The 17,183-nt window shown below is 43.6% G+C and overlaps 1 protein-coding gene across 1 annotated transcript in view; it reads left to right on the top strand.

Annotated features, from left to right (window-relative positions):
- The window catches only part of mertka (c-mer proto-oncogene tyrosine kinase a), a 127,330-nt gene that overhangs the window by 42,875 nt on the left and 67,272 nt on the right, over positions 1 to 17,183 (top strand). The window contains exons 5-6 of the mRNA XM_080193392.1: positions 10,309 to 10,395; positions 13,553 to 13,668. Of these exons, the coding sequence (XP_080049518.1) occupies positions 10,309 to 10,395; positions 13,553 to 13,668 (203 nt within the window). The remainder of the gene's footprint in view (positions 1 to 10,308; positions 10,396 to 13,552; positions 13,669 to 17,183) is intronic.

Below are 17,183 nucleotides of genomic sequence, written 5' to 3'. Positions count from 1 at the left end.
TAATAAAGGCAAGTATCCACCAGTAATAAGGAGCAAAAAAGTCCCATAAGTGTTTCAGTAAACATCAGGTACATCAAGCATAGCTTGGCAAGCCAGTTATGGAATGGGAGCATTCGACTTGCTAGTGCAGGAGAATCCATGAAGATACACAATCTAAAGGTTGAAAATACCTTGAAGATGTGACGTGTTCAGTACAGTCCTCTTGTAATGCTGCTATTTTTCACATGGGCATTTAGCCGATTTTAAAGCTCTTTCTGGCTCTTTCCAGTTACCTGAAGCAGATGCTGTATTGGTAACAGTGGTAGCTTTTAACTGATGTGCGAGCATTTGTTAAAAATTATACCCCCTCAGTACTTCCTTAGATAGTTGTCTATCTGATATATACAAAGATACAAGTTGGTCTGGAAAAGTTTATCAACTGTAGCAGTTAAAGGTGAATTTAATCACGTGATGACAGCAAAGCTGCAATTTTTAATTATTTCAGACCAGTTTCCTCAAATACCTTCTAAACTCCTACTCCTTACGGTTGGAAAGTTATGTACCTCACTATCATTCATTCATGTGGCTGGAGAAGCAGTCCTAGTTCAATGTGATGCTGAACAGTCTGCTTCAGCACTCAATGTGGATGGTTGTATTGCCATCAGGAATGGGCAGCAGATGAGTGATGGTCTTGCTTAAATGGCTGCTTTCACAATTTAAAGCTGTTTGATTTGGTTTGATTTATTATTGTCACGTATTAACATACCGTGAAAAATATTGTTTCTTGCGTGCTTTACAGACAAAACATACCGTTCATAGAGAAAGAAACAAGACAGTGCAGAATGTAGTGTTACAGTCATAGCTAGTGTGTAGAGAAAGATCAACTTAGTGCAAGATAAGTCCATTCAAAAGTCTGACAGCAGCAATGAAGAAGCTTTTCTTGAGTCAGTTGGTACGTGACCTCAGACTTTTGTATCGTTTTCCCGACGGAAGAAGGTGGAAGAGAGAATGTCTGGGGTGGGCGGGGTCCTTAATTATGCTGACTGCTTTGCCGAGGCAGCGGGAAATGCAGACAGAGTCAATGGGTGGGAGGCTGGTTTACGTGACGGATTGGGCTACATTCACGGTCTTTTGTAGTTCCTTGTGGTCTTGGACAGAGCAGGAGCCACACCAAGCTGTGATACAACCAGAAAGAATGCTTTATATGGTGACTTCTATCCGTAAAAGTTAGTGAGAGTTGTAACTGACGTCAAATTTCCTTTGTTTTCTGAGAAAGTAAAGGTGTTGGTGGGCTTTCTTAACGATAGTGTCGGCATGGGGGGACCAGGACAGGTTGGTGATCTGGACACCTAAAGATTTGAAGTTCTCGACGTTTTCTACTTTGTCCCCATTGATGTAGATAGGGGCATGTTTTTTGGGGAGCAAGTGGCCATATCATGCACTTCAAGTATTTGAGAATTGTCTAGACTTTCTGTGGAAAGTTGGAACCTGGCACTTCATCTGACTCAGTGACTAGGTTGCAGTTGGCGGTTTGCAGCCAACCAGGAGGTGCACCATTAAGAGATGGAGCTGTCAGCCATTTCATAGAAACCCGACAGTGCAGAAAGAGGCCATTTGGCCCATTGAATCAGGATATTGAATTTGATAATTATCCATGATCAAAATGAATGGGGGAGCAGGCTGGAAAGGCCGAATAGCCTACTCGTGCTTGTAGTTTCTGTTTTCCTGGCAGACATCAGGAGGTTCAATGTGCACTCACACAGGAACCCACCCGAGCTGTGTTGGTTTCAACATCCCAGAAATAATCCTTGTGGCTTCCTGACGGTAGATATCTACTACGTTTGTGTCGCTGCCCCTGAGCTAGGTTGCAGGGCAGTACCTGACTGAAAGAACACCCTGGGGAGAAATATGCTTCATTTCAATACAACTCATTAGACCTGCTGAAAACTTTGACATGTTTTGTTGATTTATTTCTTTATTTCCAGTCCCTAGATAACTCCAGGCTTTTAACAGTGTTGCCTTTGTGTTTCGATCAGCCTTCCAATTCCCCGCTCCACCACAGCAAAGGTCATGTTTCAGCTCTGTTATATAGCTGGTGAGCTGCTGATTACTGGCAGAAATTTGATGACAAAGAGCCCCATTCACACTCTGCCTACGACCTACCTATCTGAATGCATTCTCCCTCAAAAGCATTTGGTGCCATGTAAATTTCTTCCACTGAGATACAAGTTGAAACAAAAGATCTGTTCTGTGGCCTTTCCCCTTATCCTGGCAAGTTTTCAAAGATGCGCCACTCAGGAAGAGAATTAGAAGCTTCTGGCGATACTTTAAATGTGCTGCATTAACATTGATTCAGTTAATTCAAGGCGACATTTAAGTATGGGCTTCTGATTTTGAACTGAGAAGGGAAAGTTGGTGAAAAGCTGCTCTGATAATGAAGATAAATGTGTTTGATTGCAATGCTCACTCAGACTTCAATGTTGTAAAGAGGACCTTGGCATTAGTATGAAGCTTCTGGTCCTCCACTTAAAGCCAAAGAGGAAGGAGGCAATGGCCTAGTGGTATTATCGCTAGACTACTAATCCAGAAACTCAGCTCAAGTTCTGGGGACTCGGGTTCGAATCCCACCACAGCAGATGGTGCAATTTGAATACAATAAGAAATATCTGGAATTAAGAATCTACTGGCGACCACAAAATCATTGACGATTGTTGGAAAAACCCATCTGGTTCACTAATGTCTTTTAGGGAAGGAAATCTGCCGTCTTTTCCTTATCTGGCCTACGTGTGACTCCAGAGCCACAGCAATGTGTTGCACTCTCAAATGCTCTTTGAAATGGCCTAGCCAACCACTCAGTTCAAGGGCAGCTTGGAATGGGCAATAAATGCTGGCCAGCACAATTTTTTGAGACTAAAATGCTTTAAATTTTGATGTGGGACAAGAATTGCCTGTTTGTTCATGGATATTTTGGATAAGTACATGGGATAAGAAAGGATTAGAGAGAATATGGCCCAAATTTTGCATACAAAACTGGCTCGCTCAAAGAAGACAGAGGGTAACAGTGGAAGGGTGCATTTCTGAATGGAGAACTGTGACAAGTGGCGTTCCTCAGGGATCAGTGCTGGGACCTTTGCTATTTGTAATATACATAAATGATTTGGAGGAAAATGTTTGATTAGTAAGTTTGCCGATGACACAAGTTGGTGCATTTGCGGATAACGATGAGGACATCAAGATATAGGTCAGTTGGAGACTTGGGCGGAGAGATGACAGATGGAGCTTAATCCGGACAAATGTGAGGTAATGCGTTTTGGGAGGTCTAATACAGATAGGAAATATACAGTAAATGGCAGAACCCTGAAGAGTATTGATCGGCAAAGGGATCTGGGTGTACAGGCACACAGGTCACTGAAAGTGGCAATGCAGGTGGGGAAGGTGGTCGAGAACGCATACAGCATGCTTGCCTTCATTGGCCGGGGCACTGAGTTTAAAAATTGGCAAGTCATGTTGTAGCTTTATAGAACCTTTAATTGGGCTGCACTTGGAATATCGTGTTCAATTCTGGTCGCCACACTATCAGAAGAACGTGGAGGCTCGAAGGGCTAGATGGCCTACTCCTGCTCCTATTTCTTATGTTCTTATGTTCTAAGAAGCTGTTCTTGAGTCGGTTGGTACATGACCTCAGACTTTTGTATCTGAATGTCTGGGGTGCATGGGGTCCTTAATTATGCTGCTGCTTTGCTGTGGCAGTGGGAAGTGTAGACTGAGTCACTGGATGGGAGGCTGGTTTGCATGATGGATTGGGCGACGTACCAAGCTGTGATACAACCAGAAAGAATGCTTTCTATGGTGCGTCTGTAAAAGTTGGTGGGAGTCGTAGCTGATATGCCAAATTCCCTTAGCCTTCTGAGAAACTCGAGGCATTGGTTGGCTTTTTTAACTAGTTTCGGCACTGGAGAACCAGGACAGGTTATTGGTGATCTGGACACCTAAAAACTTGAAGCTCTCGACCCTTTCTACTTCGTCCCTGTTGATGCTGACGGGCACGTTCTCCTTTACGTTTCCTGAAGTTGATGACAATCTCCTTTGTTTTGTTGACATTGAGGAAGAGATTATTGTCGCCGCACCAGTTCACCAGATTCCCTATCTCATTCCTGTACTCAGATCTCAAACAATGACGAGACAGACCCACTATGGTGGTGTCATCAGCAAACTTGAAAATCGAATTGGAGGGGAATTTGGCCGCACAGTCATTGGTGTATAAGGAGTATAGTAGGCGGCTGAGAACACAGTCTTGTGGGGCACTGGTGTTGAGGATGATTGTGGAGGAGGTGCTGTTGCCTATCCTCACTGATTGTGGTCTGTGAGTTAGGAAGTTCAGGATCCAGTTGCAGGGGGAGGTGCTGAGGCCCAGGCCACCGAGTTTGGAGATAAATTTCATAGGAATAATGGTGTTGAAGGCTGAGCTGTAGTCATGAATAGGAGTCTGATATAGGTGTCCTTATTATCTGGGTGTTTCAGGGTTGAGTGCGGGGCTAGGGAGATTGTATCTGCTGTGGACCTGTTGCGGCGATAGGCAAACTGTAGTGAATCCAGGTAGCCCGGGAGGCTGGAATTAAATTGTGCCATGACTAGCCTTTCGAAGCAATTCATAATGATGGATGTCAGAGCCACCGGCCGATAGTCATTAAGTCATCCCTTGAAGGCTTGGACTTAGTTACTTTAAGTGTAGTTTGAGGTATTGCAGTGCAGGTAGCTTTGATTGAGATGTAATGCTAGCCTGAATCATTTTTATTCATGTAACTGAAAATGCTGCCTGCAGCTCAATTGCGCTTTAAATCCCATCTATAGTGCAAAAAAAAGATATTTTTGATTCCTGAGACATTTGACCCAGCAGGAAAACAAACATTTCCTTCATTTCTTTCAGATGTTACTCATGGTAAATTGGCAAATCTGATTTCTAATCTCTCTTACACCGTATCCTCATATTCATCATGAGCAATGCATGTGGCATTTACTAGAATTGCATGTTTAAAATCCATGTCATTCCTCAGGAGGGTCCCTAGCGTTTTTGATAGTCTTTGCTTTTGAGCTGCAAAGAATTGGTCCTGTGTTTCAATAATGTTCATCCAATTTGATTGGCTGCTGTGCAGCAGATTCCTGAGCCTGAAATTCTGAGCTGCTATTGTAACATGATTATTCAGGCACCTTGTTTAAACTTGAACAGTTTCAGAGGAGTTTCTGACAACAGAACAGCAGCACCTCTGAGTAAGTTCCCAGCCAGACATTCTGTGCTGAGATCCTTGGCTTTGGTCATTTTAACTAGCAAGTCCAACAATGCCAATTGATTCATGAGAGCTATTTGATACCATGGACCATATAAATAAACAATTTTATCCTGAGCATTCGATCTCTTCCCCTCAGAATTTTGTACACCTCAATCAAGTCACCCCTCAGCTGCCTTTGTCCCAGGGAAAATTACCCCAGTCAACACTCTCTCCTCATTGTTGCCCTTTTCTAGCCCTGGTAGCATTCTTGTAAACCAAATTTTTATGTAGTTCCAAGTCAGCATGGTGTGTGGCTTAAGGGGAACTTGCAGGTGTAGTTCCCATGTATCTGTTTCCTTGTCCTTTTGGATGGCAGAGGTAGCAGTTTTGGAGGTTATCAAAGATGTCTTGGTGAGTGTGTACCATGTACTGTACATGGTACACACTGCTGCCACTGTGCATTGGTGGTGAAGAGAGTAAATGTTTTAAGGCGGTGGATGAGGTGCCAATTAAGTGGGCTCCTTTGTCTTGGATGGTGTCAAGCTTTTTGAGTGTTGCTGCACTCATCCAGGCAAGCGGAGAGTATTTCATCACACTCCTGACTTGTGCCTTGTCGATAGTGGGCAGGTTTTTGGGAGTCAGGAAGCGAGTTAATCTCTGTAGTGTTCCTAACCTTTGACGAGCTCAAGCAGCCACATTATTTATGTGGATGGTTCAGTTCAGTCTCTGATCAATGGTAACCTCCAGGATTTTCATAATGATGGATTCAGCAATGGTATTACCATTGAATGTCAGTGGCAGATGGTTGGGCAGGCCTTGCTGATGATGGACAGATTTTGGGAAAACACAGTAAAAAGCCTGACAACACCAGGTTTCAGTCCAGCCGATTTATTTGATAGTAAATTCACTAGCTTTCGGGTTAGCCCCTTCGTCAGGTGAATGGAGAGTTCAGATTTTGGGAAGTCAGGAGGTCTGTTATCACTGCAGTTCTATCTCCTCCATTTCTCATGAATTTTTTTCCCCTGTATTTGGTCGTGCACCTGTTACCTCTAACTTCTATAAAGAAGTAGGAGTAGATGCGATCCATTCAGAGCAGGGATGTTATCTCCCAAAATTTGACTGTTTAGCAATGATCTCTTTCCAGTGCAACCTACCTCTCCCAATCTAACTCCCTTTATATCTTTTTTTGGTTCTTTTGTATTGTTGTGTACAACATGCCAGACTTGTCTCCCTGGTGAATACAGAACTAAAATAACTATTTTATATTTTTGCCATTTATCATATTCATCACTCTATCCTAATATTTCTTGTAAGTGTCTGTAGACATATCCATATAAAAAAAAATCTGTATTACACAGCAATTCTATTTTCTAGTTTTACTTTTCCTTCCTAATTTTTTGACGTTTTTCCTAACCATTGCACTTTGTCATCTTCATCTTTGTCTATATACTTAGTGTATGTTTTTTTTCCAAGTTTCAATTTTGCTTATTCATTCACGGTGGAGTCATTTTGGGTTGAGATGGTGGTGTAGTGACAATGTCACTGAACTTGTAATCCAGAGGCCCAGGCAAATGCTCTTGGGACATGGGTTCACATTCCACCATGGCAGATGGTGGAATATAAACTCAATTAATAAAATCTGGAATATAAAGTTGGTCACAGTAATGGTGACCATTAAAACTATCATCTATTGTAAAAATCCATCTGGTCCATTAGTGCCCTTTAGAGAAGGAACTGTCATCCTTACTCGGTCAGGCGAGAGAATGTGCTTGACTCTTGACTGTCCTCAGTTCAAGGGCAACCAGGGATAGTCAAAAAATATTGACCTTGCCAGAGGCACCTGCAACTCAAGAAACACTAAAGAAAAAAATGCTGGCTGGTTCATTCTTGATTTTTATGTGTATTTTCTTAGACTCTCTTGATCACTCTTTTCAACCTTTCTGAAGACTGTTCTATCTCTGTTTATTGGTAAAAGTGACAGTATTAGATGGTGGACCAGATCATCTCCCTCCGTCTGTAATATTCTAGCTTTACCCCCCCACAACCTCCAGCTTACTATCTACTTTTCCTTGCAGACCGGAAGGTAGCAATAAGAGGCAGAAATTTATATTGGCTCAGAATCCAAAAGTTCCCCTTTCCTCTTTGATTTGATTTTGATTTGTTTTATTATTGTCACATGTATTAACATATAGTGAGAAGTATTGTTTCTCGTGTGCTATGCAGACAAAACATACCATTTATAGAGAAGGAAATGAAAGAGTGCAGAATGTAGTGTTATAGCTAGGGTGTAGAGAATGATCACTTAATGCAAGGTAAGTTCATTCAAAATTGTGATGGCAGCAGGGAAGAAGCTGTCCTTGAATCAGTTAGTATGTGACCTCAGACTTTTATATCTTTTTCCCGAAGGAAGAAGATGGAAGAGAGAATGTCCAGGGTGCGTGGGGTTCTTAATTATGCTGGCTGTTTTGCTGAGGCAGCGGGAAGTGTAGACAGTCAATGGATGGGATGCTGGTTTGTGTGAATGGGTTGGGCTGCGTTCACTTTTGTAGTTCCTTGTGGCCTTGGGCAGAGCAGAAGCCATACCAAGCTGCGATACAACCAGAAAGAATGCATTCTGTGGTATGTCTGTAAAAGTTGATGAGAGTAGGTGACATGCCAAATTTCTTTATCTTCTGAGAAAGTAGAGGTGTTAGTGGGCTTTCTTAACTATAGTTTCAGCATGAAGGGACCAGGACAGGTTGTTGGTGATCTGAACACCTAAAAACCTGAAGCTCTCGATCCTTTCTACTTTGTCCCCTTTGATGTAGACAGGGGCATGTTCTCCTTTTATGCTTCCTGAAGTCGATGACCATTTCCTTTGTTTTGTTGACATTGAGGGAGAGATTATTGTTGCCGCACCAGTTCACCAGATTCTCTATCTCATTCCTGTACTCTGTCTTGTCATTGTTTGAGATCTGACCCACTATGGTGGTGTCGTCAGCAAACTTGAAAATCGAGTTGGAGGGGAATTTGGCCACACGGTAATAGGTGTATAAGGAGTATTGTATGGGGCTAAGAACACTGCCTTGTGGGGCACCAGTGTTGAGGATGATCATGGAAGAGGTGTTGTCGCCTATCCTTACTGATTGTGGCCTGTGAATTAAAAACCTCTTGCATTTACACGTGGCAGTGGGGAAAGGGGCAAGGGAATTAAGTTAGGATTTTCTTCTGCAGTCTCCCATAAGAACTTAAGAACATAAGAAATAGGAGCAGGAGTAGGCCATCTAGCCCTTCGAGCCTGCCCCGCCATTCAATAAGATCATGGCTGATCTGTCGTGGCTCAGTTCCACATTCCCGCCCTCTCCCCATAACCCTTAATCCCCTCGCTTATCAAAAACCCATCAACCCGCGTCTTAAAAATATCTAGCGAGGCAGCCTCCACCACCTCAACGGGCAGAGAATTCCAGAGATTCACCACCCTTTGAGTGAAGAAGTTCCTCCTCAACTCCATTCTAAACCGCCCCCCCCCCCTTTATCTTGAGGCTGTGCCCCCTAGTCCTACTGTCCTTTCTGAGCGGGAAGAGTCTCTCCACCTCTATCCTATCCATCCCATTCATCATCTTATATGTCTCAATGAGATCTCCCCTCATTCTTCTAAACTCTAACGAGTACAAGCCTGGTTTATTCAGCCTCTCCTCATAGCTCAACCCCCTCAACTCCGGTATCAGCCTAGTAAACCTCCTCTGCACTCCCTCCAAGGCCAAAATATCCTTGCGCAAGTGCGGTGACCAAAACTGCACACACTGCTCCAGCTGCGGCCTCACCAATGCCCTATACAGCCACAGCAAGACCTCCCTACTTTTATATTCAATCCCCCTCGCTATGAAGGCCAGCATCCCATTAGCTTTCCTGACCACCTGCTGCACCTACAGGCTGGGTTTTTGCGACTCCTGCACAAGGACCCCGAGGTCCCTCTGCACCGTCGCTTGCTGCAGTTTTTCGCCACGTAAGTAATAGTCCTTCCTACCATTATTCCTACCAAAGTGGACCACCTCTCACTTGCCAACATTAAATTCCATTTGCCATTTCCTGGCCCATTCGCCCAGCCTATCTAGATCCTTCTGCAGACTCTCCACACCCTCCGCGCAATTTGCCGTTCCACCAATCTTGGTGTTATCAGCAAATTTCGACACCATACACTCAGTTCCCTCCTCCAGATCATCTATATAAATGGTAAGTAGGTTTCAGGCAAGTAGCAGCAGAAATGGGCTTCATTTGCCTGAAACTGAGTTTGATTGCAGAGGAAAATCCCCAAGGTTCTACATTTCAGTTTCCATGTGCCTCAGAATTGAGCTGTTTTAAATTGAAAGCTTAGTTTTCTGGAATTCATAAGAGAAAGCTTAATCAGAACACTTCCTTTTAATGAAAATGTGTTAATTTGAAACTAGTAATTTTGAAACTTGGAAGTATGCTTTTGAAAATAAAGACCCAACAATACTGCCAGTCACTCCTGTCCTTGGTCATTGTGAGTTCATTTTTAATCATTTTATCTTCATTGATAAGATTGACTGCACATGTGTCTCAAAATGGTTATGCATCACATATATTCCCTTTACCAGTCTTCCAAGCAATTGGCTTATGTAGGTGGATGTTGACCCATCATTCTACTTGAACGACCACGTGATTGCCATGGATAAGAGTTGTGTGTTTGTGTTTAACAAAACAAAAATTCTTCCTTTCCATTTATCTTAGTGGCACAGCGGTCCAAATTGGAAAGTAGGAGTTAATCTGAAATGAGTGGAAGGAATCTAGGACAATATATTTCTCTTTTCCCTTGCAGACAGGTGTACGATTTTTCTTGAGTGACAGGCTTGATCAGCTTAAAGATTTACTGGAATTGAAAGCCTGATGTTTTCTTAGTGAGCTATGTTGATGCAGCTAGATGTGCAATTCAATCCTTGGTTTCGGTTCACTGCAGTTGTTCTATTGACACCCACAATGATTTTTTTTTAAGGGATATAATGTGCAGAAAGCGTCAATTAATTTTGTCCTTTGCTTTTTGAAACCTTTTTTTCCAATTCAGGAATTAGTCAAAGGACAAGATATAGCTGTGAAGCTCACAATTCAAAAGGAGTAGCAGTTTCAAAGGAAGCCCAAGTTAACATCAAGGGTATGTACCATGGGCAGCCGTTATTACTGCCTTTGTCTAAGCCTAGTTTAAATTCAGTGTCACAGCCAAGAATTTCCTTACAGCTGTTTACATTCCACTATTGTAACCAGAAATATTCTGGAAACATTATTCATACAAGTAAGCATGATTTGAAATTAGAATGGCCCAAGTGGGATTGACTCTGAGGAAATATACCCTGTGCTTACTTTTAATATGTGTACACTGGACAGTTGTTGGGTTTTTTGCCCCCTGTCTTTTCTTGCCATTCTTTCCCATACCTTTCCTCCTTAAAAGCACGTCAGCTAGCTCGGATCTGACTTCAGGGGTAATGGCTACCCAAGCTATCTTAGAAACAGCATCAATTTGCATCGGTATTACTTGCAAAGGAATGCTTTGAGCACTTTCAACAGGGTGAGTTATGACCAAGCTGAAGTTTAAAAGAAACATGGAGGGTGGGTGTTGAAGATACCAGTGAAGTTTTTTTAAAAGCGGGTTATTGAAGGCTGTGAGGGAGGGTCGGAAGTAAGAAGGCAAAGTTACTTGGCAAGGGAGATGCTGAGGGCTGGAGTACAGGAGTCAAAAGATCAACCATTTTGGAACCACAGGGAGTAAGGGAAAAGAAATAGGAGAGAATGGATTCAGGTAGTTGGCTTGAAAGGATTTCACAGTAAGGAGGACTGAGACAACAGAGATTTAGTGGAGTTTTGCGGGAATTGTAGAGGACAAGAGGGGATTAGTTTAGGTCAGTTGGTTGGATGGCTGGCTAGTAATGCAGGGTGAGGCCAACAGCGCAGGGTTCAATTCTCATACCGACTGAGATTATTCATGAAGGCCCTGCCTTCTCAACTTTGCCCCTCACCTGAGGTGTGGTGATCTTCAGATTAAATCGCCTCCAGTCAGCTCTTCCCCTCAAAAGGGAAAAACAGCCTCTGATCACCTGGGACTATGGCAACTTTACCTTTTCGAGCACAAGGAATCAACCCACGAGGTCTGGATTAGTTCAGATTCATGGAGGTCAGTGATTGGAGGCCAGTGAAGAACATTAGGAAAGTAAGCCATGGCATTGATGATTCCAATAAGTAATAGGGTGGGGGCTCCTCCAAAAATGGAGTTGAACTTTAATCAGTTCCTCGTAGGTGAGCCTGGGGATAACTGTTCATCCACACAGGTTCTTGCAGCTGAGTCCTAATAAAAACAGAAAATGCTGGTAATACTCAGCAGGCTAGACAGCATTTGTGGAGAGAGAAGCTGAGTTAGTGTTTCAGGTTGGTAATTTTTCATCAGAACCAAATCTGAACCTGGCTTCACCTCCAGTGAACATGCGTATGTTGCCGGCAAGGTGTAATGTTATCAGCTGTACTGCTGTTGCAGTGCCAAGCTTTTGGAAACCTATCTGATGGTTTTGTTGGTAATTTCGCTGCCTTTTTAAGCACTCTGGTCAACAGACATGATGGGCTGCAATCTGTGCCTCATGATCTGAGCTTCCATTGCAGCACTGAGATGTTGGATGTTTGCTGCAATGGGGCTGAGGCAATGGTCATCAAACGCTACTTCCTGGGCAGGATCACAAGAAAACAAAGCTGACTATACAAGTGCCCTGTGCATGCTGGAGCCAGACTCTTCCGTACTCCTTGACAGTAACAAAAGGCTGACTGGCAGGCTTGTCAGTGCGCCAAGTATCTTTACATGCATTCTTCACAGTATTCTTCCACAGGCTGCCCCATCAAAGTCCTCAATTGATGCCCCAGCTTAGAACTTGTCTGAGTCCTCTCTCTGCAAGAAGCTAGTGCACAAACTAACTTTTTCCCTTTGGCCTGTCTGCACTTGTGTCTGGTAACTCACCACATGCAGATCCTAACTGTGTACTACTCTGTAAGATGAGCACTGCACCAGCATCATAGCAGATGGTTACAACAGTCCGATCAAGTGCCTGTGCTTCAACCTCTGATGTTTCTCGCAGCTCTTTCTCTCTGTTTTTAGTGAGACTGCACTAGCTGGTTAAGTAGCAGTTCTTTGATATGTGAAAGTAAAAAAAATCAGAATGGTGAGGTGGAAGTAAGAGCTCCATGGTCACAAGTGTATTCTACGGCTTGTATTTTTTATGCCAGATGACAAGGTGAGGATGAGATGGGATTTGACAATGGCCATGAGATCTCCAATGTTCTCGGCAGTACAGATGCGGCCATCTCTGTCGCAACCAGCTCCGTGACCTCTGCAAGTAGTCCCATCATGGGTTTTAGTGTTGTAGCATGCCTGTCTTCCTTGAATTCTGCTGCATTCCAGAGGTTATGGAGTACCTTGCTCTTCAAAAGAGAGGGCAGCATGACAATGGGTGTGATGCAATGTGTTTGGGCAAAGTGTCTACCACAGGTGGAAGCTGAGAGAGATGAGGCTGAGGCTATCAGGTGGACCTACCAAATGTTAGATTTGATCTGAAAGTCAGGGCTGTCGATGCGTGAGTGATGGGAGTATACTGCATTGGACAGTATCAGGCGCTAGTGGTGTCATAGGCAACAGACGTCATTTGTAGATAGATTCAGGAACCTTGATCACCCTTGTGAAGTCGTTAAACCTTTGGCCCCATTGCCACCGAGACCTCTGGGCCAGACTCCAGATATTGACCTTGCAGACGCCCCCCATTCCGTTCTGAGAGATTTCCTTGAGAACTTCCCAACTCACCGCAGAAACATCTCTCTCCTGCTATTGGCCTTGACAAAAGCCTTCAGTGCTGCACCCAAGAACATGGGAGTCCTATTCCTTGGCCGTTGTACCATTTGGTGTTCATCTTCTTCCAGCCACACAGACTTCAAAGTCTGCAGCAATTTTAATGTAATGAATACAGCTCCCCTTTAAGAGATGCAGATAGGGTGGACCTCATGCAAGCCAACCACAGGGCCCACCTTTGAGCATTTAGCCAACTTGACTGAACACTGCAGTGATTCAAATGGTGGGGCAGCAGGCAGTTTCTGTGCTGCCTGCCTCAATATGACCAGATTGAGGATGATTGCAAATTGTGACCCCACACCTGAAAATGGGAGCAGTGCAATATTTAGTTTGGAAGATTTACAGTTGGAGAAAAAATTACATGTGCATCTAAGTGAACGTCATATTCAGCAAGTGTTATAATGTGCTGTAATTCTTTTTTCATCTTGATTAGAGGTCCCACATGCACCAACTGACCTACGGATTAAGAATCAAACTGCTCACATTGTTGTAGTGACATGGGAATCTGGCTTTGATGGATACTCCCCTCTCAGCATTTGCCAAATCCAGGTAAAGTGCAGCTACTGTAGACGCTGAGCGATTGCAGAGAATGGGAATGTGCTGATTTATAGCTTCTGCTCTTCTGTAAGCCACGGACAGATGTGGCAAATTCTGTCAGGTTTGGTACCCAGGGACTGCAACTTGCTGGCTGTGCTTTACATTTACTGAACCGTGTGTAGTGCAAAGCTGTAACAGATTGTTAATCAGCGTGAATAGGTCATTGGCTTTCATGGACTGCAAACCGAATGATCTGAAATGTGTATTGACTCATACTAGTTTTGGCACCGGAGGTATTTTATCTGGCAAAGTCTTAGGATGTCAGTGTGCCTTATTTAACAGTGATGAGATTGAGTAATTAGTCACTACTTTTGTTTTTGAGAAAAGTCAAGTTAGGTTCATCTTTTGGATAATCATTACTTCCCTCAGCCAAGTCCTGGAATATTTGTTTTTCCAGAGTCCTTTTTTTTCCTTTCTCCTGGAAGTGTTAACTTCTAGTGGGGAAGATGGGTGTAGCTCCACTGGCAAGATTGTCCAGTTTTACCCAAGTGGCCATTTCTTCATTGTTGAATGCTGGTGCATTATTCAGCTGTGGCAGAGATTGTAGTGTAAGATTATAATCCTGTGTTCATGTCACATCAAGGGCAGTCTACAACAGGGGCCGTTGGACGGTGACAAGAATGAGGGGGCCTGGCTGATTTTTACTTACACTTCCGCTGAAATTGTGCTGGTCGAGCAGATGAAGTGACAAAGACATAGTAGTTTAGTTTATTCATTAGTGACACAAGTAAGCTTACATTAACACCACAATGAAAATCCCCTAGTCGCTAACTCCAGTGCCTGTTTGGGTACATGGAGGGAGAATTTTGCATGGCAAATGCACCTAACCAGCACGTCTTTCGGACTGTCAGAGGAAACTGGAGCACCTGGAGAAAACTCACCTAGGCATGGGGAGAATGTGCAGACTCCTCACAGACAGTGACCCAAGCCGGGAATCGAACCTAGGTCCGTGGCACTGTGAGGCAGTAGTGCTAACCACCGTGCCGTCCCACTGTGGCGAAAAACTGCAGCAAGCGACGGTGCAGAGGGACCTCGGGGTCCTTGTGCATGAGTCGCAAAAACCCAGCCTGCAGGTGCAGCAGGTGGTCAGGAAGGCTAATGGGATGCTGGCCTTCATAGCAAGGGGGATTGAATATAAAAGTAGGGAGGTCTTGCTGCAGCTGCATAGGGCATTGGTGAGGCCGCAGCTGGAGTACTGTGTGCAGTTTTGGTCACCGCACTTACGCAAGGATATTTTGGCCTTGGAGGGAGTGCAGAGGAGGTTTACTAGGCTGATGCCGGAGTTGAGGGGGTTGAGCTATGAGGAGAGGCTGAATAAACTAGGCTTGTACTTGTTAGAGTTTAGAAGAATGAGGGGAGATCTCATTGAGACATATAAGATGATGAATGGGTTGGATAGGATAGAGGTGGAGAGACTCTTCCCGCTCAGAAAGAACAGTAGGACTAGGGGGCACAGCCTCAAGATAAAGGGGGGGGGCGGTTTAGAACGGGGTTGAGGAGGAACTTCTTCACTCAAAGGGTGGTGAATCTCTGGAATTCTCTGCCCGTTGAGGTGGTGGAGGCTGCCTCGCTAAATATATTTAAGACACGGGTTGATGGGTTTTTGATAAGCGAGGGGATTAAGGGTTATGGGGAGAGGGCGGGAATGTGGAACTGAGCCACGACAGATCAGCCATGATCTTATTGAACAGCGGGGCAGGCTCGAAGGGCTAGATGGCCTACTCCTGCTCCTATTTCTTATGTCCCAGCAAGAACTTCTGGTGGAAGAAGACAGTCAATATAACTCATTAGCCTGTAGAACCTCTGTCTTATTTGATCTCTCCTGATCATTTGCTAAATTTTATAAACACAAATGCTTTTCACATTGCAGTTCCTAAAATCCAAAACCTCTGATTTGATTAACATGTATCTTACATGAATCACCCTTTCGTTAAAGAATTCTGTCTCTTTGTTTCAGTTTTCCTTGCCCTGTGTAATGCAGCAATAAGTAGGATTGCCAAAGATAATCCAGGTTTTCATATCAGGCAGCACAAAACCAGCTTGTTGTGTTCATGGTCATTACATGGTGGCTTGTTTTCTGTACTTAATCACTTAGGACACCGCATCCACCACAAACAGTCTTATATTAATTGTAAAACATGGTTTAGAATGCTGCACTGCAAATCGGCTGTGCTAGTCGCTGAGCAGTCATGGGGACTAAAGTAAGTTTTCAACAAATATCCAATCTGATCTGTGAAATTTTACATAATTTCTTTGAGAATATGCATAATAATGCAAATAAGTGCAAAGGGAAAATTGTACCAATATAATACTGTTTTCAAATATGCAAATTCTGACCAGCAGAATTTCTATTTTAGTATTTTGATCTGAACTTTGAACCAAGAAAAATTGGGATCATTTTCTTTGGGGCAGAGCTGGTTAAGAGAACATTTGACAGAAGTGATCCGAATCTGTTTCCAGTCACTGTGTTGGGAACCAGAAATTCAATAGGATTAGTGACCCAAAAAGCAGAAGCGATGTGAGGATTTATTTTTATTCAGCAAAGTTTTTGTGATCTAGGAATGCGCTGTTTGAAAGGGTGATGTAAGCAGATTCAATAATAACTCTCAAAACGTAGTTCGATAAAACTTGAAAGGATAAATATTCCAGGGTCAGGGAAAGAGGACAGAAGAGTGGGACTAATTGCAAAGCTCTATCAGAAAGCCTACACAAGCATGGTGCTTTAAATCACTGCTTTCTGTACAATCATCTATCGTTCTACAACAATTTTTGCAATGCCTTCTTAAAATTTTTTGTATTCTTTCATGGAATATGGGCATTGCTGGAAAGGCTCACATTTGTTGCCCATCCCTAATTACCCTCAAGAAGTTGGTGGTGAGCTGCTTTCTTCAGCCACTGCAATTCATGTGGTGCAGCCACTTACCTGATGAAGGGGCTGTGCTCCGAAAGCTAGTGGTTTTTGGTACCCAATAAACCTGTTGGACTTTAACCTGGTGTTGTGAGACTTCTTACTGTATTCACCCCAGTCCAACACCAGCGTCTCCATATTGTGCAGCCAACCTTGCAGTGCTGCTGCAGAGAGTCAAAAGCCTCCCTTCCAACAGCAGTGTGGATGTATTGCATCAGGTGGACTATGGCAGTTCAAGAAAGCAGCACACCCGCCATACTTTCAAGGGTAATTAGGGATGGGCGGTGCTGACCATCTAATGAGTCTGTGACCTTCAGTTCATATTCGTACAGCCATCAGTCTGCTGAGACATTCCCCTGAACTCCCATCTTGCCCTTACTTCTAATAACATTCATACTTTTTTACATCTGAGTTGTTCCCCACAATTCCCCAGTACGACAAATATATATCTAATAGGAATTGCGATAGTTGAGCACATAAGCAATGGAAATGAGGATAATAGGCTGCTGCTTGAGTGTTGGGATAATCAAGCACGTAGATAACAGGCGTGGTGTTCCAT

Source organism: Carcharhinus amblyrhynchos, chromosome 7, assembly GCF_965287045.1.
Source record: "Carcharhinus amblyrhynchos chromosome 7, sCarAmb.v2.hapA, whole genome shotgun sequence".
NCBI classification, from domain to species: Eukaryota; Metazoa; Chordata; class Chondrichthyes; order Carcharhiniformes; family Carcharhinidae; genus Carcharhinus; species Carcharhinus amblyrhynchos.
The sequence above is the reverse complement of the archived record's forward strand: the minus strand, read 5'-3'. Positions and strand labels throughout refer to the sequence as shown.